At 38.0% G+C, this 23736-nt stretch overlaps 3 protein-coding genes and 1 long non-coding RNA gene across 6 annotated transcripts; 2 read left to right on the plus strand and 2 right to left on the minus strand.

Moving 5' to 3' along the window:
• Positions 1–428: 428 nt before the first annotated feature.
• Positions 429–4760, minus strand: LOC103956055 (guanosine nucleotide diphosphate dissociation inhibitor 2). The gene is made up of 13 exons (XM_009367994.3): positions 4518–4760; positions 3823–3885; positions 3615–3698; positions 3381–3488; positions 3087–3259; positions 2756–2867; positions 2565–2645; positions 2417–2479; positions 2198–2299; positions 1861–1985; positions 1107–1317; positions 945–1019; positions 429–741 (listed from the first exon to the last, which is right to left on the minus strand). Exons 1-13 carry the CDS (start codon positions 4602–4604, stop codon positions 691–693), a joined length of 1335 nt encoding a protein of 444 aa, XP_009366269.2. The 5' UTR covers positions 4605–4760; the 3' UTR covers positions 429–690.
• Positions 4761–6288: 1528 nt separating this feature from the next.
• On the plus strand, positions 6289–11693 carry LOC125477005 (ankyrin repeat protein SKIP35). 3 transcript variants are annotated; one of them, XM_048583745.1, is made up of 4 exons: positions 6289–6445; positions 6606–7952; positions 8531–8963; positions 10566–11693. In XM_048583745.1, exons 2-4 carry the CDS (start codon positions 7312–7314, stop codon positions 11361–11363), a joined length of 1872 nt encoding a protein of 623 aa, XP_048439702.1. In that variant the 5' UTR covers positions 6289–6445; positions 6606–7311; the 3' UTR covers positions 11364–11693. The 3 variants fall into 3 exon arrangements, with proteins under 3 accessions (XP_048439702.1, XP_048439698.1, XP_048439695.1); XM_048583741.1 differs by lacking the exon at positions 6289–6445 and having other exon boundaries at positions 6452–6788; positions 7111–7952; XM_048583738.1 differs by lacking the exon at positions 6289–6445 and having other exon boundaries at positions 6452–7952.
• A 738-nt stretch (positions 11694–12431) lies between these two features.
• LOC125478523 (protein AUXIN-REGULATED GENE INVOLVED IN ORGAN SIZE-like) lies at positions 12432–12893 on the minus strand. The gene has a single exon (XM_048586946.1). It carries the CDS (start codon positions 12891–12893, stop codon positions 12432–12434), a length of 462 nt encoding a protein of 153 aa, XP_048442903.1.
• Positions 12894–21088: 8195 nt separating this feature from the next.
• On the plus strand, positions 21089–23609 carry LOC125480911. Its single transcript, XR_007250688.1, has 2 exons — positions 21089–21337; positions 23313–23609. It is a non-coding gene; the product is annotated as an uncharacterized LOC125480911 (long non-coding RNA).
• Positions 23610–23736: the final 127 nt, after the last annotated feature.

Consider the following 23736-nt stretch of genomic DNA (forward strand, 5'->3'; position numbering starts at 1 on the left):
AACCATATTTAAAAAATTAGCATACTAAAAATCTCGTTCTGTACTTTTCACATATATTTTTCGTCCTAAGTATAAAAATTTACAGTGCAAAATAAATTTGTTAAAGTGCCAATAACAAGTTCCTTAAATAAACAAAAATAAAACTCGTCGTTATTCCACGGCTTAATTTTTTCTAGTTCTTCCCTATCAATACCTATTTAATGGATCGTTTAGAGCTTAATCAAAACATTGAGATCGTATCCAACATGGGGCGTAAAAGAACAGACAGTTGCGCTCACTAACCAAAACGACATTAGAGCCAAGCTGCAGTTGCTCCCTGATCTACGGCTTGTTTGAATTTTCTTGTAACACGTAACCTTTGAAAAAATTGATCAATTCCTCCGGTGTAAAATAAAGCTTACAGAAGGGGTAGCATATCACACACATCATTAACTTGAAATAAATAGTTCTCTGATAAATTTTAATTCTGTTTATATGCTTCCACACATACTCGCAACCTGAAAATAACATGTTTTACAGTACAGTTCGTCTTTGAAACGACGTTTGAAACTTCAAAGTACATTAGAACATTATATGACAAATCAAGTCTACGATTTAAATCGAGTGAAAATTCATAATCTGAGGACTACCACCGCCACCCGGTAAGGTAACTTAACCAGTTCGGTGTGCCACCACATGTAGCTTTACCACTCATTCTTCTGCAGCACTAGCAGCACTTAGGTCCACACTGAGGTCAAGAACCTGCTCAAACATTCCGCGTAATTTGGTTAAACCTTATACGAGAGACATGATTCTTTGAAACAGTAAAAAGAATCAAAGGCAAGTTAGTCGCACTAGTTTGTGAACTTTGACTGATGAAAATGTCCATCGACTTTAAGGATGACATGAAATGGAAAACAATAGAACAAAACCGATTGGGCGATGCATAAAATTGTTTTTCTTACCTTCCCCGTTATCAAGGTATACATGTTGAGCACATCCATGACAGTGGACTCGAAGTGTGTCGTGGCATCATAACTCTGTGAAACATAAGAAGCCTTTTGTCAAGTGTGCATAAATCATATTAAAGAGTGCCCAGTAGAGATCAAGGCTTGAATACAACTTACGGTTGATATAAAGCAATTGTCTAGAGTGGGTTCATTAACAGGCTCATATCTGTCATACATCTCAAAAAATATCTCATCAACAGGCCCTAAAAGGTCAAGCCCTGGCCTTAGCTCAGTCTCGGGATGATCAGTCTCTGCGTCTGTTGAGACAAATGCAATAAATTTTCCCCTTGGAGCAACATTGTGAGAGTAGGAACAACAGAAAAGATACCTGTTCAGTCAATAAAGCACCACAAGACTTAGCCTCAAGTAATAGAAAAATACAACAAAAGAGAAACAGAGATAACTCGGGATGAATAACTATCCACCAACAAGCCATTTGTTTACAGCATACGTGAGTGCCCCAGAGGCCTGCTCTACATACCACTGTTTTCCCCTTTTAGTAGTAGTTTGGGGTAGAAATGGTAGTACGATTATTAATCATGCATCACACAAGTGTTACCACGAAACCCTTCCAACAGTGAGAGAATGAATAGATAACTGACTATAACCTCCACGGGATATAACATTGCATATCCAATTACACAACAGATACTTAAAAAATTGTAGTTTATTTGACATTGTATGCATATAAACTATTTACCATTTCTTTCTTCCTATTAAAGAAAACCCATTTCTTTCCCATGCCACAAGACAAGCTAGTCATGGGATTGTTTTGTTCTAAAGCAACAGTTACATAGGACCTTCTCAAATAAGCAAAGGGCATCCATTGCAACATAAATACTTGTCATAAAGAAAACAAGGGAGAACTCACATATCTGATCTGCGACCCAACTGCTTCTGTGGCAGGATAACCTGCACTGAGTGAGATTCATTTGTGTTTGGAATTGGGTGGCTCATGATGGCAATAGCCCTTGCAACCTTACCGACCTTCCTAACCTGTCAATATGCAATAAAATTTCAGTAACGTATGGGGGAATAAACATTTTTCTTCACCCTTCAAGCACGATAGAGAAGAACAGAGAAGATATTATATCCCTAGAGGACCTATAAATAAAAACAACCATATGCATACTAGTAAGGCATAAGATGAACAGAAAACTAATATTACCATCCCAACACCTTCAAATACTTTACTCAGAAAGGTTTACCTTGTTAGGCAAGTAAGACGGATCACAGACAACTTTTTTGCACTTAGCAGTTTCCCCTTCAGATGTGACACCGACAACTTTCCCTTCCTCATTGAACTCTACCTGGCATTATGCATCAAACTCACTGTCAAGACAGGAACTAAACACATAGAATATAGAGTAGAAAAAACTAATGCAAAACAAAAGAGTGTTAAAACCAAGAAAATATGTAAGGATTACCTTGCACTCCGGCTTATTCAACATATAAGTCCCACCATAAACTGCACTAAGTCGTGCAAATGCCTAAATGAAGCGCCACAAAAGAATGAATATCTTTACCAACTTTGAGATGAATTACAATAATGTAATTAAATAGAAAGAAAGATACCTGAGGAAGCTCTCCTAATCCATACAGAGGATATATGTATGGTGATCCTCCTTGAAAACGTGCAAGGGACTCCGCATAAAGCTATGACACAACCCCGTTAAGCTCAAGTACATTACAAAATGAATTTTAATACGTGAGAATTTAAAAACAAAACATATAAATATCATCTATGAACCCCAACCGCTATTTACCTTCATTCTCTTCACAGTATCTAGAGCAGGCTCATTCAGGTAGCGATCGTCCCTATGCAGTGCCAAAGCATGCCCAATGAAGTCAACAGTGTTGTCATCAAGACCATATTTTCTGTCAAAACATCAACCACACAAAAATATAAACAAATGTTCTCGGGTTGTTACATTATTGAAACAAGACCACCTTTCTCTTCTACACAGATTAACCATATACAACAGAAAACAGAGGCAAATCATAGGTACAAATGAGACAATCAAGAACGCAAATTATGAGTCTTCTTATAATGATTATAGAGTTCACTTGCAAAAAGGTTAATGCCCTAGCACTTACGCGATCAAATCTCTAGTTGTCACTCTTGTTAAGTCCATTCCATCATGTGTTTTGGGATCAGTTTCATTATAATCTTGAACATATATGAAGAACTTGCGTGCACGGCGCTTTTCAAACAGACCCATGAGTGGAGACTTAAGTGCCTCCATGTCAGTTGCTGGAACCTTGTGAACCTGTTGCAACAATTGAGATCCCACTCATAAGGTTTAAGATCAAATTTATACAGGACCATACGTAAGCGTCTTAGTGTGTGTAGTTACTAAATGCAGTTTTCCAATGGGTTAGCAGAACTACCTTTCCTTTATTATAGACAAAACTGCCATCCACAGCTTTGAAGTACAAATACTTGGTGACATCTGTGTGAATGAGGACACGCACTAGAGTGCCATTGGCCATCATAAACTAGACCAAGTAAAAAGCAACAAATTAGGAAAACATGAAAACATATATATATAAAAAAAAAAAACTAACGAAAAACAATTAGTGGGCCAAAAACAATGCAAAACTCAAGGACACACACAAACATACCTTAGGGACCATGTCCACATTATAATCCCTACTAGATCCCAAGTTTGCTGGGGGCTTATCATCTCCCCTGAACCTCTTCCATAGCTGCAAGATAATGATAATTTAAAGATCAAAACAAATAACAGAGTATAAAGTTCGAGAGACCGAACGAGTGGGCAAGAAAGGGAGGAGGACTTTAACGTAGACAGGATATGTGGCAGAAGGGGACCTGGACAAGATTAAGTGATGCACACTCTCCACCATAATAATCGTTCCGATCCATGTGCAGAACCTGGTTCACAAAATACAATTATCAACCGTGTTTCGATCCACACTCGTCAAATTCAACAGAAAATAAAAAACGACAAATATACCGAACATTGATATTAAATGATTACAATCGTGCCATACACTTTGATTCATTTAAAAGCAAAGAAAGCACGTTAAGAGAGATTAGAAACAAATAGGATCCATTAACAATAAATTTGACGTGTTCGCAAGCACAATCAGGAACTCAAATACACAGAATAGTAAACTAGTAGTAAGATTTTCTTCTTCTTTTTTTTTTTTTTTACTTAATTTTTCGTTATGGTCTAATAATTGATAGTAAGTTGATGTGTTGAGATAAAAAAACAGTTGATGCATTTAGATGAAATGAATCAAACATAACATCCAATTAAACAAAAAACGGCGAAATGAAAATTGAAAAGACGGCGATTGAAGCTAGATCCGTGCGATTGCAACTGCGAATAGATCTCGTCGGCCCAATTGGCTAATCAATCACTCATACACATCAAATCAAATCAAATCATACAATCAATGGTGATGAGATTGAGATTTGAGATCAAAATTGAAAAAAAAAATTAGAAAAGAAGAAATAGCAGTAGAAAGAGTAGGGGAGTTGAGAGCGGTGGAAGAAGAGACCTTGAGGCCGTCAACGGAGAGAAGACCGCTGAGGATGCATTCTTTCAGACCCGTTCCCAACACTATGACGTCATACTCTTCATCCATTTCCTCCTTCCTCGCTCGCTCGCTGGCTCAGTCAATCGGTCAGTGAGTGAGTCGCTCCTCCTATCCAATCGTATGATCTCAACGCAACAGATCACAGAATTCTAGGGTTTTGGTCTCACCTCTCTCTTTTCACTTCCTCACGCAGGTCTATCTATGTCTTTTGCACTGCGCTAACTAATGGGAGTATATATACTACCACTCCTACTTTTCCTGTATTTACTTATTTTATTTTCCTTTTGACACCGGTAGTGTACAAGATGCTTTGTGTGTCAATTAGGAAAAGCTTGAAACGATTTTTTTTATTCTCAATATTCTGGTTTTGGATGCGTTTAGTGATTTATTCTTAGGAATAGAATCCTCTCCGACCCTTTTTGTGAGAATTCAGATGGTTAATTAATCATGTCCGTTTATTGTGTATCAGTTATAAATTATTTAAAATTAAATATAAATATTATCTAATGAAAACTGATCACACGATGTACGATGAACGGACACGATTAATTCAACCTTTGAATTCCCACAAAGAGGATATCCTTGTCCTTATTCAAAAGCACTTTTAAACATGTCCAACATTTTTTAATAAAAGTCACTTACGATTTAATGAGATTTTTTCTCTATTTGAAAATGAAATGTTTTACGTTCAATTTTCATTAAGATGAAATAAAATCATATTATTGCTAACCTTTATGAGGCTTAACCCACTCTTTCACCTTGTAATGTATATTATATTACTTGTTAAAAAAAACATTTTTCTAAGAAAATTATATTTATCATAAATACTTATGAGTAAAAATGGTTTTTTATTGACAAAAAGAGAAGTGTTCTGTAAATAATCTCAAATAAGCCATTAATCTAAATTATATGAAGCATATGTGGGGCTAATGCACTTATGCTTCTGAGCTTATATATTCGTTTATGTAACTTAGCTTAATTTAAAGATAGTGCTCATTCACTAATTTTTTACTTCTTAGCACACTTTTTTTAATTTTTTTTTTTTGTAGAATCAAATGAATTAAAGATGATTAATGAACAAAAGTTAACAAGAGTGTGAAAGAAGTAAGAATGAATGTGTGAATAGCACAATCCAACTTAAAATACAACTTTTTTGTGTGTAGGATATTGGTTGTATATGTACAAAAAGTTTTATATCAATAGTCATTGAAGTTTGGTTAACTTATCATTTTGGTTCTTCACGTTTTAAATTGATTAAAGTCATTTTTTTTAATTTAACTTTGCATGTCAATTTAGTTTCTATTATCCAATTTGTGTTGTATATGTGTTTTTATCACACATGATTCTTGATATTTTGCTAACAGATTAATTTGATCCTTATATTTCAAATCAAAATTGTTTTAGAAGTTTACGTATACACATCAATGTAGTCTATACCATTAAACTTGAAAATATCGTGCATCACACAAATTAGGGACAACTTTGTTCGTTTGAAACATGAGGGATCAAAATAATGAATTAGACTAACTTTGGGGAACATTTGTCATAAAAGCAAATGAAAAAAATAATCCCTGTGATAATTTCGTAGACAAAGAAGGAGAGGAATCCTCTTTGAATCTATTCCTTCTAATCCATCAAGTTCAGGAAGTATTGAAAAATGAGCAAACAACTAAAATTATTATAATTTTTAAAATGAACTTCAATTTATAACTGTTGAATTATTTTTGAATGGTTCAAATTCTCAGACTAGATGAATTGAGAGAAAGCGATCCGAGCGTGATTCCTTTCCGACAAAGAAATTAAAATAGAAAAGAACATGAATAAACACGACAGGGGTTTGGTCTGTGACGAGTCATTCTCTCCTCCTCTCCTACCACAATTAATCTGAGGTTTGTTCTTCACTCTTTATTGAGATGTTACTATTTATGCCCTTATTTTCCATTTTATTACTGCTTCATTCCCTTTATTTTCTCATTTCCACAACGAATTCTCTCCAGTTTTTATAAATTTGTTAAATTGGTGATGGAAAGATTGTGGTTGGTGCTCTAGGGATGGTTATCTTCTCGATCCTTGATTGGTTTCCGTTCTAGGGTTTTCCGGTGTTGTGTAACTGCGACTGTCTTCCGTGAAAGACAGGATCCTCTCAGCTGGACACTGCTTTCAGTTCAGGCATTAACTGATAAGGTAGGGTCTTACCGGCGTTGGTGGGGCCCGTACTGGTGGGTTCATCAGGTATCGCTTAAGCTTAATCTGCTCTCTCTCTCTATGTAAAAATAAAAAGCATTTGGTATTTGACTGGTATGGTCGCTAGATTTGAACTTGTCTCTCCGGTTTGCTTGTTTTGGATTCTCTTTTCCACTAACATGCATAGGAATTTGAGAATTGAGGGCTGGTTTTAATTTCACTGCCTGTTGCCTGTTGGGGATGACTTCGATATTCGATTCGTTTGCATGACTCCGAGTGGAGCAATCATCCAAGGCGGAGGAGAAAGAGAAAAAGAGAATGCAATTTTGTAACCAGCTCGTGAATTAACCGTTTGGTTTTGTTGGAACAGGAATCGCCACTGGCGAGCAATTGGTTTCTTCCGCTATTTGTTGTTACTACTTTAAGCTGTTTGATGGTGCTGTTTGGGCAATTTGTGTGATTATCTGGTTGGAGATTGTTTTTTCCCTTCCCCTTTTAATCTTATCATTGAGTTACGGAAAATTGGGGGGAGGTGGGGGATAGCATATCCTATACACTACAGTGGGTGAGGATGGAAAAGGGGATGGCACCTCTTGAGGGTAATGATGGTTGCATTGTGGTGAATGATACTAATTCCGAAGACCCCAAATATATCGACATGGAAGCTGAAGAGTATGGGATTGATATTTCAAAGAATGGAATTCAAGGTTTTGCATCAGACAAGGGTGAGGGAAGTAATGTGGTATTCTCTAGAGAAGGACCTCTTGTCAGGAAGGAGTCAAGAATGCCCTCCAGTTGTAGTTATAGTGCCAAGAAACTCAAATCTCGGGTTGATGTGGTAGACTTCAATCCGGAGAGGAAGGATAAAGTTGGGCAAGAGAAGAAACTCAGTAGACAAGATAGGATTGAGTTGGGTCGCATGTTTCAGGGTGCTGTTAGCTCCCATGATTGGGAAGCTGCTGAGAATTTGATCCTGGTAGCTGATCCGCAAACCCTGAATGATGCTTTGTGCATCACTCTGGACTCAATATGGTTCTTGAGCACTCACGAAGAGCTTTATGGGATAACGGAATTAATTAAGAAGATCATTGTCAATGGTGCGTATGACTTCACGAGAGCTGCCTTGCGTACTTCATTTCTTGCTTCGTGTGTTTCTGCTTGTCAGAGCCGTACAATGAGTCTTGCAGATACAGTCACAGTAATGGCCCAAAGGTAAGGTTTACTACTTTTCAGCGTTCGTGGGGAAATATTACTTAGTTTAACATATTGCTGATAAGATTAAATTTGATGTAATAACATATATGTTTTTATTGTATCTTCTATAGTTAATGAATACTCATCTTTAAATATTTGAAACCAGGAAATCTTTACAAGTTAAAAGGTAGAATAAAATTAATCTAGTTCTTTAATGAAGTGAGCAAGCTCAGGTTGATTTTATGTAGTCTTTCCATGTCAGTTCATATGATACCAGGAAATCTTTTTATGAACATACATGTAGAAAACCTGGGTGTTACACTAACTAGAATTTGTCCTTTGGCCAACACCATGAGTGAGTAGAAAGCTTGGTGGGTTAGGAAGTGCCCCACTTGCTACGAGAAAGCTTAAGATGCATCAAATTTCATTCCTTGAAATCCATGGATGTTCCCTCATTTTATTTATTTTATTTGAACTACGACATTGCAGTGCGGTATTGTTTATTGTGTCTGCTGAGCACGTTGCCCGTCTATTTCCACTTTATCCTGGAATTGGTGTGCCATTGCTTTATTGGTGACCCCTCTTATTTTTTGTAGGTTGCATGAGCGCCTCCAGGAATGCAATGGAGATGAGGTCTTGAAGGCAGAAGCTGCTGCTAAGGTTCAAAAGTTTACTGAATGGGCTCTGAAATGTATAGGCTTTCATTCTCGCTCTCAAGGTAATAAGGATAAAGTTAACAATAGCTCATCGGTTGAGATCCAACTCCAGTTATCAGCATTTAAGGCATTCATAGATCTTGCTGGTAACCAGCTTTCTGGGAAGGACTTCACTGAGGCCTTTGATGCTGCTTGCTTTCCCCTAACTCTCTTCTCTAGTTCATTCGACTCTGGCTGGGCATCTGGGATCTCGGCAACTGCAATTCAAGGTTTGCTGGGTATGTTGGTGGAGGGGGGCGCAGACAATGTCAATCAGTGCTTCCTTGAAGCCTCTCGTTTTGGGAGTACTGAGCTTGTGCGCATCTTATTGCAGGTGACTTCAATATGATCGTACATCATTTTATGTTTAGTTGCCTTCCTAGCTTTCAGATATTATTTTGCTTGACTACTTTTCTGTATTTGGTTTATGATCAATAATCAATACTTAGTTATTTTACTAAACCTAAATAAGAATTAGGAAGAACTATAATTATTGCTATAGTTATACAAATATAACCGTCATTCTTTTGAATTGTCATTGCAAGATGCTTTTGTATATTGATTGGTGCACATTGTTTTCCCCTTGCATGTTAAATGGTTGCATTTTTGTTTGTTTAACATTTCCTAAACTTTTGAATACTTTTCTTTTATGTGTTAAAGTTTCCATCCTTTCTTATATTTTACTAGAGCAATGCTGGGAGCAACCGATGCCTCAGTTGCTGTGTCAGTCGGTCTTTGTGCGCGGGGCATGTGGCCAACGATTTTGTGAAAGTAAAATGGGCCTTCTGATTGCTAAAAAAGGAATTGACTTTTATACCCTTATTGTTCCTCCTCATTCTTCTTCATTCAATCAAATCAAATCCTTGTTTTCTGTTTTCTGAGAAAAAAAGACCAAACCATTCCCAGATTTGAAGAAAAATAATCAACAACAACAACAAAGCCTTTTCCCACTACGTGGGGTCGGCTGTATGAATCCTAGAACGCCATTGTGCTTGGTTTTGTGCCATGTCTTCCATTAGATCCAAGTACTCTTAAGTGTTTTTTTAGAGTCCCTTCCAAAGTCTTCCTCGGTCTTCCTCTACCCCTTCGGCCTTGAACCTCTGTCTTGTAATCGTATCTTCTAATCGGAGTGTCAGTAAGCCTTGAAGAAAGATAATCCCAAAGAAAAATTTATCCAACACCAAATCCGGAATGGGAAGCAGAGGGGAGTAGAATAAAGGCAATGGCAGCCGCTGGGACGCTGTTCCTGTCAAAACCACCAGTCTCCGACCCTTCGGGCACCATCTCAGGCCAAAATCTCCCAGACTGTACATATTTGCAGCGGCAACTCCCTACCCATCTCACCGCCACCGTGCACCCCTGCATGACATGGACGCGGGCATGCCTGAATTGAGTGAGGCCGGTACGCTCCATCACCGTAGAAACTGTAGGAGTCTCTACTCCCGCTGTTTCCCATGTTGCATTTGGTGTTGCTGGGAATTAAATTTCAAGCTTAAAGCTTTAATCTTTCTTCAGAACTTATGGGGAAGAAGAGGAAGAAAAAGAGTTGGAGAAAACAAAACAACGAGGGTATAATGTCAATTCCACTTAGCAATCAGATTATCCATTTTACTTTTACAAAGTCAATGGACGCTAGTTCGGCCCACAAAATGCCAAGTATTGTTCCTAGCATTGCTCTTTTTACTAATATTTCTGTAAATCTGGAATATCAATATTTTTGCTGACAGCCTGACATTGACATTTTTCATTCTGTTATGCATACTTGATGATATGATTGGCTTATGTATATACACTACAAGAATTGTGAGAAGCGATCGTGATCCAAGTTTTGCTTTCATGATGTATGGTTTGTGTTGTTGTACGGAAAAAAAGATATATGGTTTGTGTGGCATCTTTTGTCTCATTTTTGTTTGGCATATTGGTTTTGTGTTGGTAGATTGCCCAAAGGAACAGTTTGGATGTTGATGTTGACCTGGCTTTGGGTTTTGCTTCTCACTACTGCAAGATTGGTACTATGGAATGTCTTGTCGAAGAGGGAAATGCGATAGCTTTCTTGGGCCCTCTAATGAGAGCTGCTGAGAGGGGCTGTATGCAGGTTGTTGAGTGGTTTGTGAAAAGGGGCTGCCGAGACATGGAGCTCTGCCTTGCTCTCACTGCTGCAACTTCTAGCAGCCAAGTTGACGTTGCTGCCTATCTCCTTCCTCATGTTCCTCATCATGTCCTTGCTGCACTCAGCATTGAAATTGTGAAGGCTGCTGGCGAACGAAGTGGTGGTTCTCTTGATGGTGTTGCATTTCTTCTCCATTCCGACTTCTTAGGTGATCCTGCAGCCACTTATGCTGTTGCCAACAGTATTGCTTTGTCTGATGATGAGGGTGTAGCTCCCGAGTTAAAGGCTTTTCTTCGTGTGCACTGGTCTCAGGAAGCTTTCTTGGATGGAATAAGACAAGGACAAGAACACTACATTAACATTTTGAGGATTTTAAAATGGGGTGAATCTCCTATCTGCTTAAGAGATCTTCCAACCCCTCTAGGGATAGCGATTGGTTACCTGCCACTGTATAGGGAGTGCGTGAGGGCGGGTGGCTGTTTGTTGTCACAAAGGCTGAGAGGACAGCTTGTAGAAGCTGTTAGCCGGCTTGGCGGTGGAGTCTTAGAAGGGGCGGGCCAGTGCAAAGAGCTATTGGCTGTTCTGGAGCATCATCTTCCTCCATTTTTCACTCGATCTGCCTAGCACTGTGCAGCAAGATGTTGCACGTAGACATTCGGGGACTTGGTTTCCCCTTGTCCGAGGCTGTCTGATCAATTTGTAATGGATTATAACAACAGTTCAGAGATGGGGTCGGTGACAAAGCCAAGGCTTGTCAATTTTCAATCCGTCATATGTTGTTGCCTTGTAATTTAGTTCGCGTACTGTCTGCGTGACGCATGCATTTCTGAATGCGCATGTTGTTGTTCTATCATTTAAGACAAAGAAACCATGTGATATTCCATAAGAGAGCTGGCCGGCCAGCCACAGACAAAAACACTGAATTGAATTGCAAGTCTTAGTTCGCCTTCCCTACATTATAATTATTCTTTATCGAAAGTAATTCAAACCCAATTGAAATGTACACATGTGATATTCCAGAAGACCTTTGCTTTGAAAATAAGTTGTTTTTACTTACGCTATCTTTATTTTGCAAAAGGGTAGTTTTCACGACTCATACGCTGTGAACTTTTGGTCACAAATATAAAACCTTTACACTATGTTTGGATAAGGGAAATAAACATGGAATTTTGGTAAAAGTCAGAATTTATAAATTAACAGGCACCAATTCTCTTGTTTGGATTCATAAGCATAGAAATTTAGAATTTCCGCATGGAAAAAAACTTGGAATTTGGGACCTCCAAATCCCAAGTTCAAATTCCATGTAAATAGGTGTCATTTCTCAATTTCTATGATTGAGAGTTTAAAAATAACAAATTCTGCATTCAATTCCATTGTTCTTTGAGGTTAACCAAACAAGAAAATTTACAAATTCTAAAAAATAAAATCTCGTCATTTCAATTTTCGTCATTTTTAAATTCCTTAGTAATCTTAAATTTCTTCATCCAAACTTGGTGTTACGTTATGCGAAGGCTCGCCCTCAATATTCAGTAAGGATGGAATTGGAAAAGTTGCGTTGAGTGATCGGCTAAACAAGAAGAACAAAGAAATAAAAACGAGTGTTGTTTCTTGTATTGAACAGCTGAGTTTAGTACAAAAATTGTATGATGACAGTGAAGATCCTAAGTCTTCGAGACAAACGATTTTACTTAGCTAGACGTATGTATAAGTTAAATCCCTCACATTCGACGGCATGAAAGCCAAGATCATAAGCACGCCCAGAATGCCAATGGGAAGCAACATCAGCATGAAAGGCGGGGGAGGTAGCGGCGGAACCATCAAAGGAAGGATGAGCAGAGTCGCCGTGAGGCATACAAGCAAAAGCAACGACTCCATGCTAAAGTAGCTGGCCGGCAGCAGTCTTATGCCACTCCCTCTACCGTGAGATAGGGTTCGCCGGTATTCTATTGCCTTCCCTTGTCTCTGAATCTGATGATAATACTCTATCTTCGGCCCTTGATCCGCTTGGGAGGGCTCTAGGGTTTGGGCACCGGAAACTTTTTTTGTTTTCATCTCCTCCATGGCGCAACTTGTTGATGAGCGATCTGGCAAATGAATAAATCCCTGTGGCAGTACTAGTCTTGGGCGATCTGCTTCAGGAACATCAAAATTCATTTAGCGATGGGTTGGTCCCCCGCAGATAAAATCACAGCACAGAACAGAAGGAAATTATCTGTCAAACAGACCTAATTATCTCCTTAAAATCTCTTCCAACTGTAATGTCAACGAGAGGCAAGCAATGCAATGCAATGCAGAATGCAGGCGACAATTCCGTCGATCTGGTTCGCTCGCTTCGTGCTGTGCCGGAGGATCTCAACTTGGACAATAACACGCTCAGCCTTTACTTGAGATACTGCTGGAAATGGCAAGAAAAAAAGAGAGGATGGGATTAGTTTGATCATTCCTTCAAGTCTTTGAATGCAAGGCAATGCACAAAGAAACAAAGAAACCGATAAATCATGAGACGTCGTCCCTAATAATCCAACAGAATACAGAAGAGAAGAATCTCAATTCGAAATCAAAATCAAAATCCAATAACACGCTTAGTAACAAGAATCAATCAATCAATCAATCAATCAATCATTTCCCCTCCCCTCCGAAAAAGAAAGGCAAACAATGAAATCGCTTACTTCTGATCAGAGTGGATGAATGAAAGAGGGAAATGAAGAACATAAATTAGAAAGGCTGAGGGCATGCATGCGGAAACGAAATCAAATTAAGCTTCATACAAATAGCAGCAGCAGCAGCAAGAAACAGAGTTGTTGAGTTTCAGAAATTAAAATAAGAAGAAGATGGGTCGGTTGGATCGGGTTGGGATGGGTTGGGTTGGGTTGGACTGGATGAACAATGTCTTGGGGTGTTGGTGTTAGAATAAAAAGAAAAGGATAAAGCTGCTCAAGGAAACGAAATGAATTTTGATGCACTGCATCTGTATATGTTGGTGCCTCTCGGTATTCAATTCTCTGTATCCCTTGCCCTTTCCTTGCTGCTATCCTTATTCGCCCCTTTTAGTTTTATTTTCCCTTGCCCATTCCTAATGTTTGTTGCTTTGTTGTATGATTTTCTAGAGAGAGAGAGAGAGAGAGAGAGAGAGAGAGGGTTTGGTTCAGTGAATTGGACTGTACGCATGGACAAGTGGGCCACTCTTTGCTGACATGCAAGTTGCTAGTTTTGGAAAATCAGGCTGGGTTCCCGAGGTGCTTCACCCCTGGCCTTCCCCCTCTATTCCTCTCTCTCTCTCTCTCTTTCCTTCTCTTTCTTAAACAAGGCCAACCCGTTCCGCATCTACTTTTAAAACTTGCAATGTAATTCACCCCTTTTAGATGAGGATGAGCCGGGTCTTGTCAACCGTTAAGGTCTTCAAAAACATTTTTAAATGACTGAAAATGATTCTACGAGTTGACTGTATTCCTTCAAGGTCTCGTTTAATAGTAATTTTAAAATAATTAAAAGTATTTTTGAGTTTCAAAATGACTCGAATTATTTTTTACAAAAACCATGAGTTATCCATTTTTTGTCGAAAACACTTCAAATATTTATTTATGATTTACTTACATTTTTATTAAAAATTAATTTTAAAAACATTTTCATCAAAAATATTATTTTTGAAAAGTATTTTCAAACCAACACTTGTTCATTTTCCCTGCAAATAGCAAAACTGGTGAAGTATGGAATCATTCCATTCCCTGTATGGATGCCTCCAGTCCTTTTTTTTTATTATATATTTTTTGTTTATTTTTTTAACCAACGATATTATCAATTTTGAAAAGGTAGGAGAAGTAAGTTAAGTCTCACAATAAGCTAGCAATAATGTGATTCAAATCTACTTTTAACGAGAATTGAAATTAAAACTTCTCACTTATAAGTAAAGATGAACATCATTAAATAGAAATACTAGTTACGAAAGTCTGGAGTCTTGGTTACATTTGAAAATTGCAATTGCAATTGCATTGGATCCAGTCAGGCCATCTCCAAACGAATGGTCCAGAGGACTGAAAATGACCCAAAAACCGTCTCCAACCGAGGGCTAGGCCAGAGGGCTGTGGAATTTAAGAGGGCCCCACGAATCGGAGAGGGCTAGAGTGCTGGAGAGTTGGTTGCCAGCCAGCTAGCCGGGGGCTAGCTAGAAAATAGAGCAATCATGTCGATGTTTTTGGGAACTCATGAGCAACTTCCCAGTGGGTCACCCATCATGGGATTGCTCTAGCCCCTTTCTCGCTTAACTTCGGAGTTCCTACGGAACCCGAAGCCAGTGAGCTCCCAAAAGGCCTCGTGCTAGGTAGGGATGGGAATATACATTTAAGGATCATCCATGGGCGATGTGGGATGTCACAATCCACCCCCCTTAGGGGCCCGACGTCCTCGTCGGCACATCAAGACCAAGGTTAGGCTCTGATACCAAATTGTCACATCCCGGCCCGGGGCGAACCACTTCCCGGGCTCGCTCCTCTACCCTAGCACGATATTGTCCGCTTTGGGCTTACCATTCCCTCACGGTTTTGTTTTTGGGAACTCACGAGCAACTTCCCAGTGGGTCACCCATCATGGGATTGCTCTAGCCCCTTTCTCGCTTAACTTCATGGGATTGCTTTAGCCCCTTTCTCGCTTAACTTCGGAGTTCCTACGGAACTCGAAGCCAGTGAGCTCCAAGGTTGCTAGCGTTGTATTCAAATTATTATTATTATTTTTTGGTTTTTTGGGCCAACTTTTTTTTTTTAATTCTTAAAAATTCTATTTTTTTTCTATAAATACCCAAACCATTCATTAAATATAAGTTCTAATTTTTTTAGTTTTTTGGACTAGTTATCGTTGTAGTTTTTAAATTTAAGTTGTTGTAATTTTTAAATTTAAATAATAATTATGTTTAGCCCTCGATTGGAGACGGATTTTTTTGTGACAGGGCTAAAACGAGCCCTATGGCCCTTTTGCCCTTAGTTGGAGACAGAGGCAAATATGACCATGTACTGTTCATTGAAGTATTTGGAGGGCCAGAGGGCTAAAACGAGCCCTCTGGCCAGCTCTCGGTTGGAGATGGCCTCAGTGTACCCCTTCGTCCCCATGATATTCTCTTTTTTTAAGTCAATCAGACATCACATATTTCATCTGATCATCAAATCAAAATCCGAACATGTCGATTAAGGTGGAGGATTCTCTCATTTCCTAATCTTTCTCTCATTCCCTCCTCTCCTATTTGAACGGTTACGATTTAACAACGTCAATATCTTATATTGATTTTTTTTATAGAGATAATAAAATAAAAAATAATATATAAAAGAGAGAATGAAAGAAGATGAGAATAGAATAAGAGATAATCCTCCTCAATCGATTAAATGAAACGAATGATTAAAGATTCAAATTCGTTCTCAAGAAACTTTTATAAAGTTGATTTGTCCGTCCGTCCGTCCGTCCGTCCGTCCGTCCGTTATCCAAGTGATTAGAGATCCAATCAATATTAATTAATTAATTAATTTTATTATTCTAGTTTTGTTTTGGGCAGACGAAACGAAACCATCTCAAAATTAACAAAACCCACGGAGACAGCCCACAGCATAACAATGTTAATCAGCAAGTCGTTCTACTTTTAACATGGCTCGATTCGAATAATATATAATGGGACAAAAATCCACTTGGTTGATTGCAAAACAAGTAATACCCTCTTTTCTTAAAAGTCAAAATCCAAACAACGCAAAAATGAGAACAAAACAAGAATAGGGGCCGGCGGCACAGTGGAGAATTGTATTTGTAAGATTGTGTAGATGAATATGTATTATTCATTTGCGTAGTGTTTTTATTTATAATAATAAGAGAGAAGAAATTTTTCTCCTTCAAGGAATACAAGTCCATATAGAAAATAATAACTAAAATCAAATATAATTTAGAATTTGCACAATCACACTTAAACTAGAAGTTTACAACAAATTAAAGAAAATTTAAGAAAAATGAAAACCATAAATGGAAGCCCATAAATAAATAAATAAAGGATGACGTTTATGTAACTACCTAATTTTTAGAGGTGAGTTGAAATTGATTCTACCTTTTAAAGCATTCGAAATAACTACCTAACTTTTTCAAAAATGAACATTTGTTATGTTCATTAGAGTTAAAAAAATGGACAAGTATGCAGTGGCATCAAGCGGACATGAGAAATGCCAACTGTGCAATGCATTCTACTTCTATGGCTCAATTGGTGTTAATAGTTGTGGATAACTGTCACATCCTGGGTCGGGGCGGATCACTTCTCGTACCCGCTCCATCACCGTAGCACGATATTGTCCGCTTTGGGCTTACCATTCCCTCACGGTTTTGTTTTTAAGAACTCACGAGCAACTTTCCAGTGGGTCACTCATCATGGGAGTGCTCAAGCCCTCTTCTCGCTTAACTTCGAAGTTCCTATGGAACCCGAAGCCAGTGAGCTCCCAAAAGACCTCGTGCTAGGTAGGGATGAGAATATACATATAAGGATCACTCCCCTAGACGATGTGGGATGCCACAATTCATCCCCCTTAGGGGCCCGACGTCCTCGTCGGCACACACGCGACCAGGGTTAGGCTCTGATACCATATGTCACATCCTAGTCCGGGGCGGATCACTTCCCGGGCCCGCTCTATCACCGTAGCACGATATTGTCCGCTTTGGGCTTACCATTCCCTCACAGTTTTGTTTTTGGGAACTCACGAGCAACTTCCCAGTGGATCACCCATCATGGGAGTACTCAAGCCCTCTTCTCGCTTAACTTCGGAGTTCCTACGGAACCCGAAGCCAGTGAGCTCCCAAAAGGCCTCGTGCTAGGTAGGGATGAGAATATACATATAAGGATCACTCCCCTGGGCGATATGGGATGTCACAATAACTCATTAGATTCAACGTGTATTTAATTAGAAGTTTACATAGGCCTCGTGCTAGGTAGGGATGGGAATATACATATAAGGATCACTCCCCTGGGCGATGTGGGATGTCACAATAACTCATTAGATTCAACGTGTATTTAATTAGAAGTTTACATTTCTGCTGCTGTTCATTTTTAACAAAAAATTATATTTTTACTTTTTTCTGGTACTATTCACTACATTTTATTTGTCTTTTTTTTTATATTAAAACTAAAGGTTTTTTTTACTTTTTATTAGTTTTCCTAAGTTTTTTAAAACATGTCTATTGAAATTTCAAAGTTATCAAAGTTGAAGATAGAAAAAGACGAATTAGTCATGTAAAAAATTGATCTCTTCTAACTTCGACAAAATTTGAAGTTTGACATTTATTTTTCGGCCTAATTGGATAAATGAATCTTGTGGTGATATATATTCCGAAAATAGCCCATGTGATAAAAAAAAAAAATTCAAATTTAAACTCCTGTAGTAAAATCCGTTGGGAATTAAGTTCAAAATCAAAATTTTCATGATTTTCTCCGTTAAACTGCTTCTTTTTTTTTTAAGTAAAGGGGTTACGTAGTGCAACCTCTTCAACCAGTTTCTCAACAATGTTCTTCCAAAAGCTTAGTAGCTCAATCCCAAGAACAAGCTTGAATTCCAAGAATCGTATATGAGAGCAACAATGAATCAAAGTCTTCCAGCACTGATTTGATAAATTCGTCAATTTTTTATCTATTAAAAAAGAAAATTGTTATTGGCACTCCAAAAATCTCATTCTACACTCCAAATTTTCTACTTTGGGAAAGAAAAATACAACTTGTGAGGAGTATAGAATGAGTTTTTTACAGTTTTCTTCTAGAAATACAACTCAGAATTTCAAAAAAGATATGGTTGGCTGCCCACTTTGGATTTTTTTGGTGATGATCATGGGGATTTGTAAATCGTGTACGTTTATCGTACATCGTGCAATTAGTTTTTGTTAGGTACTGTTTGTATTTAATTTTAAATAAAAATATTTAAAATGATTTCTGACCGCACGATATATGATGAACGGATATAATTCACAAATCATCGGGATCCTCATGAAGAGGATCCAGCGAGGATCCAAATTCGCTGGCTGCTTCGCAACTGGGGCCCGCAGAGGATGCTTAGTTGTTGAGGGTGGAACCATGGCCAACGGGGCTAACGGAGAATCAATGAAAATTTAGTTTTTATGCTTAAATTCTAATGGAGTTTACCACAACGGTTTAAATCCTATATTTTTTTTACCACAAGAACGACCTTTTAACTTCTCTATTATTACATGATTCTTTATCCAATTAGGCCTGATTTTTTATTCAATCTGCTAATGAATTTGGTAAGTAACTAATTAATCTAATCCTAGTCTAATCCTAGACACCGTCCGAGTGTATGCATGTGTGTAATAGTGGGAGATAGATTTGATATGCAGCCAAGCCAGCAGAATACGCATGAATCATGATGATGGCATATGGGCATGCATGTGTGATGTGGACCTTCACTACCCAACTCAATGCATCTTTTATCCAACTAACAATTAATTAATTAAATATTATACAACGTGTAATTTGAAAATGTAATGCAATTTTCTTTCCCTGAATTGTGTAATTGTGTAATTCCCATGATCCCATCGCATCCCATCCCCATTTTTTTTTTTTCCAAGGATGAAGTTTTAAATAAATTCAAATGGAAGCGAGTTCATCAAAGGTCAAAATACGGAACAACCATTTTGGTTTCAAACGATCTCATCTATGAAGACAATCCTCACTCGAAACAAAAGAAGCCACTAATTATGCTTTCTTATTACAATCACAGGTAGCAAAAAAAATAAAAATTCTACTAACCTCAATTGTTGCTGTAAACATTGTGTGTCATATAGGCAACCTTCAAGCATAGCATTGTATTACATTGCACCACTAGACATCCTATCCCATACTTGAGAATCTATTTGAAAGGAAATTTTTCTAAGACCGGGTTTTCCATGGATGCTCCACATATCATAATATAAATGAAGAAAATATATTTTTTTCGTATTTCTCTATCTTATTTATTAAACGTAGAGTATTTGCTTGAATTCCAGAGTTCTGGAAAAATTTCTCCTCTATAAGAGATAGATTTCCTTCCTCGTACAGGTACAATACAACCCTTTTCTTAGCCTTTTTGCCATGAATTCGGATCCTCTTTGTGAGGATCCTAGGAATTTATGAATCATGTCTGTTCATCGTACATTGTGCGGTCAGAAATTATTTTAAATATATTTATTTAAAATTAAACACAACCAGTACTTTACAAAAACTAATCGTACGATATACGATGAACAGAAACAATTCCCAAATTCCAAGATCCTCACAAAAAAAAAATCCGAAAAAGATCCTATTGGTTTTGCCATGCCCTCCTCTGAGTCTTGTCTGTTTTTTTTTTTCCCTTAAATATTCGAATTTTGAAAAGATTGAATTATTTGCACTTTCCGCGCTCTCCATCCACTCCGGCACGGCAACCCCATTCGTTCTCCACCGCACCACTAGCAGCAGCAAATTAGCAAGTCAAGGAAATTATCAAATTCACAACACCGACCACTACCATAACAAAAAAAATTAAAAAAATAAAAAACACGAGGACCAATGGTGGTAGGCAAGTGCATGAATCAAAGATATATAGCATAAGTTAGGGGGTGCGATGGGACTGTCGGACTGTGAATAGAACTAACGAATTATTACTAGGATTTGTAGTCAAAGTTATTTTTGAAATTTACATAACTCCTTTTGAAAATTTAAAAGGAAAATTTTATTTGATTTCACATAATCTCGTTCTACATTTAACTTATTCTCTACACTTATATTATTTTTAATGAAAGAATTAATATCTATTTAAACCCAATTTTATACTTAAATTATCCATTACAAACCCAATTCAAAATGTGAATTTATCTTTAGACCCATTTAAAAAATAAAATCCCAATTGAATAATGTGGTGAAGTTTCTACTTGTTTATGAATCTTCTATATACTTTCTTGATATCCATGTCCCTGTGATTGTATTTGCATAAGCATAAAGTACATGCTTTCGGATGTCTATACTCAAAACACCATAGAAAATAAACTCATAATAACTTTTCTTTCTATGCAGATATTGTGATATTCGGCAACAGGCAGTTAGGCAGGAATGCTAGGGGTATTGACAAAGCTTGCCATAGGTGTAGAGAATGTTGATGGACAATTTGTGTGGCCATAGCGGTGGAGGATGAGCTTGCCAAGCTCTACCCATCTTGGAATTTACGAAATGAAAGGGCATTTTTGTAATTTTACTAAGTTTGGGATATTTATTTTAAAATTGCTTTTGGTCTTAATTGGTGTGCCCAAGGGGGCACACCCTTGATTTTGTTCCTTGGCCCACTTGGCTTTCTCCTTCCTCCTTCCCGTGTGAAACTCTCTCTCGCTCTCTCTCTCCCCATCACTTTCTTTCTTTCTCTCAAGCACTCCTCGAACCCTCTCTCTCATCTGCAACGCATGCTCCTCCTCATCCCCAAGCTTAACAACAACAACAACAACCCTTCCCACTAGACGTAGGGATCTCGAGAAACCCAAGTAAACCTTTGTGGAACCCCAAAAATGACAGAGTCACTATTCACCGTCTTCCCTGTCGGACTCTGACGTGTTTTGTGACTTTTTCGACGTTGGTAAGTTCACTCAAACCCATGGGATGTGTTTTAAGGTTAGATCGAAACTTGTTTTAAGTTGTACATACGTGTTAATAACAAAAAATAGCTTTAAGTAGCTTTTCCTAGTTTTCCTACGAGCACCGCCACTTTCGAGGCGTTTTTTCGGCCAAACCACGGCGAGTTAGCCGTCATGCAATGTGCCATTCTCTTCATCTCATTGTGTATTACAACTTTGGTTTTTGAATTACTTAATTTGGTTGAGTATCGAAGAAGTTATGAGCGTTTGAAATGTTGCCTAGAAACCAGCCAAACCTTGGCCTGAAACCGGATCGACCCGACCCGATAACCCCAACCCAGATCCTTTAGGCCATGTAACCCGCCATAAACTTTAGCCCATAACTTGTTGCCCGGCCCCGACCTTGCGGCCCAACCCAAGCTCTTGGCTAACCCAGAACCCAAGTCGTGTGTGGGCGCGCATGAGCGTCTACCTTGGCCTGCGTGTGGAGCACACGTGCCTTCACCGAAGGTATTGTGCTCTGCGTCGTCCACAGCGGCGCCGACTAACTTTTCTGGCTAACTTTCTGACCACCCAAATCAACGCGTGGCCATTCGAGCTGCCACCTCGTGGCAACACATGGGGGTACCCGGGGTCCCCCTTATGTTTTTTTATGTCCGTTTCCCAAAATTCAACCGTTTTAGTATAGTTTTATTAATTGGTACCTTTATGTGCTTAGGTGCAATTGTGCATGCTGTTTCCATTCTTTCTTGTTTGCATGGCTCTTCAATGGCGAAATAGTTGTGAGTGGACCCTTCTAAAATGCATGATTTTACTATAAAAATGCATACATGAAAAACATGGTTTAATTGTTACGTTTTATGAAATGTTTACGAGTAAATTGGATTTACACTTTATGTTATATTATCATGCTTTATCGGCTTTATGTTCTTTGTGGTATATATGATTGATGACTATATACCTACTTATGAACGTGGTTTTATGATATGACGTTTTAGTTATTGAGCTCCGATTTGAGAGATATATATATATATATATATATATATATATATATATATTAGAAATATTATGTTAATGTTCTTATGTGCTTGCTTAGTGATTATTCAATGATACTACCTATGAGTGAATGGTCTTGCCTACGGGTGAATAGTCTTGCATACGGGCGAATGATATATATATATATATATGGCTTCGGCTGGGTGTAGGTTGGTGGCTTCGGCCAGAAGATATTTATATTTGGCTTCGGGGTGGGCGTAGGTTGGTGGCTTCAATTGGAAGATATTTATTTTTGGCTTCGACTGGGCGTTTATAGGTGGCTTCGGCTAGAAAATACTTATATATGACTTCAGTCAGAAGATATTTTTATTTGGCTTCAGCTGGGCGTTTTTAGATGGCTTCGGCTAGGCATTTGTAGATGGCTTCTGTCTGAAGATATTTATATTTGGCATTGGTCGGGTGATGTAGTGGCTTCGGTCGATTATGATAACACTACTAAGCATATTATATACGATATATGTTTTATGCAAAGGTTTATGGCATGCTAGGGTTTTTAAAAAACCTATTACATATTATACTATTGAGTTTTCATAAACTTTGGGGGTTAATACGTTGATGAATAATTGTTTCAGTATTACTTATTTATAAACTTGGTTCACTCATGTTTTGTTTTGCGCCCCTTCAAGACTTAGATTCGAGGCGTACAATCTCGGCGTCAAGGTACTTTCATATCTGCATCTTCGTGTCCTCTCGGTGTAGGATCCATCTCCTTGTTCATTCAATTTTATATTATTCCTTTTTAGTGTCTCGATTTAGTTGTATGCTATGAACACATTCCACAAATACATATTCATTATAATTAAATTTAAAAGTTTTATTTATGTCGGTTAATTGTTCTTAGTTCTCATGCATCCTAATACGGCTTCGTCACTTTCGGGTGTCGGCTAGCACGTGCTTACCCTATTGTTTGGTGAATATCAGGGTCGGGCGTGTCATCTACTGTGGAGATGATGTGTTATACTTAAAGGTGACCTATCGTCAGGAACACTCATGTCATTCTCAAGTTGGGAAACCACTTTTTTTCCTTTGAAATATTCAACCAAGAACCTAGTCTTAAGTCCAAGGTAAGGCTTCACCACCACCTACATAGCGAAACCCAAACCCCCCAAACCAATCTTCTCAACTTTCAGTGTTGATGGCCGTAAATTGAAACTCAAAAACTCATCTTCTCAACTCTATATTCTATAATAAATAGAAATCAAACGAAAAAAAAAAAAAGCATTTCAATGTAGGATCAGCGTAGGGATTTAGCCAACATAGGATAAACATTACATGATGGTAAGGTTTAATTTGGGTGTGGGTTTATTGATAAATTTCATTTTATTATTAATTTCATCTTGTACTT

This window comes from the organism of the source record quoted next, unplaced genomic scaffold, assembly GCF_019419815.1.
Source record: "Pyrus x bretschneideri cultivar Hongxiangsu unplaced genomic scaffold, Pyrus_bretschneideri_v1 Contig1, whole genome shotgun sequence".
Taxonomy (NCBI): Eukaryota; Viridiplantae; Streptophyta; class Magnoliopsida; order Rosales; family Rosaceae; genus Pyrus; species Pyrus x bretschneideri.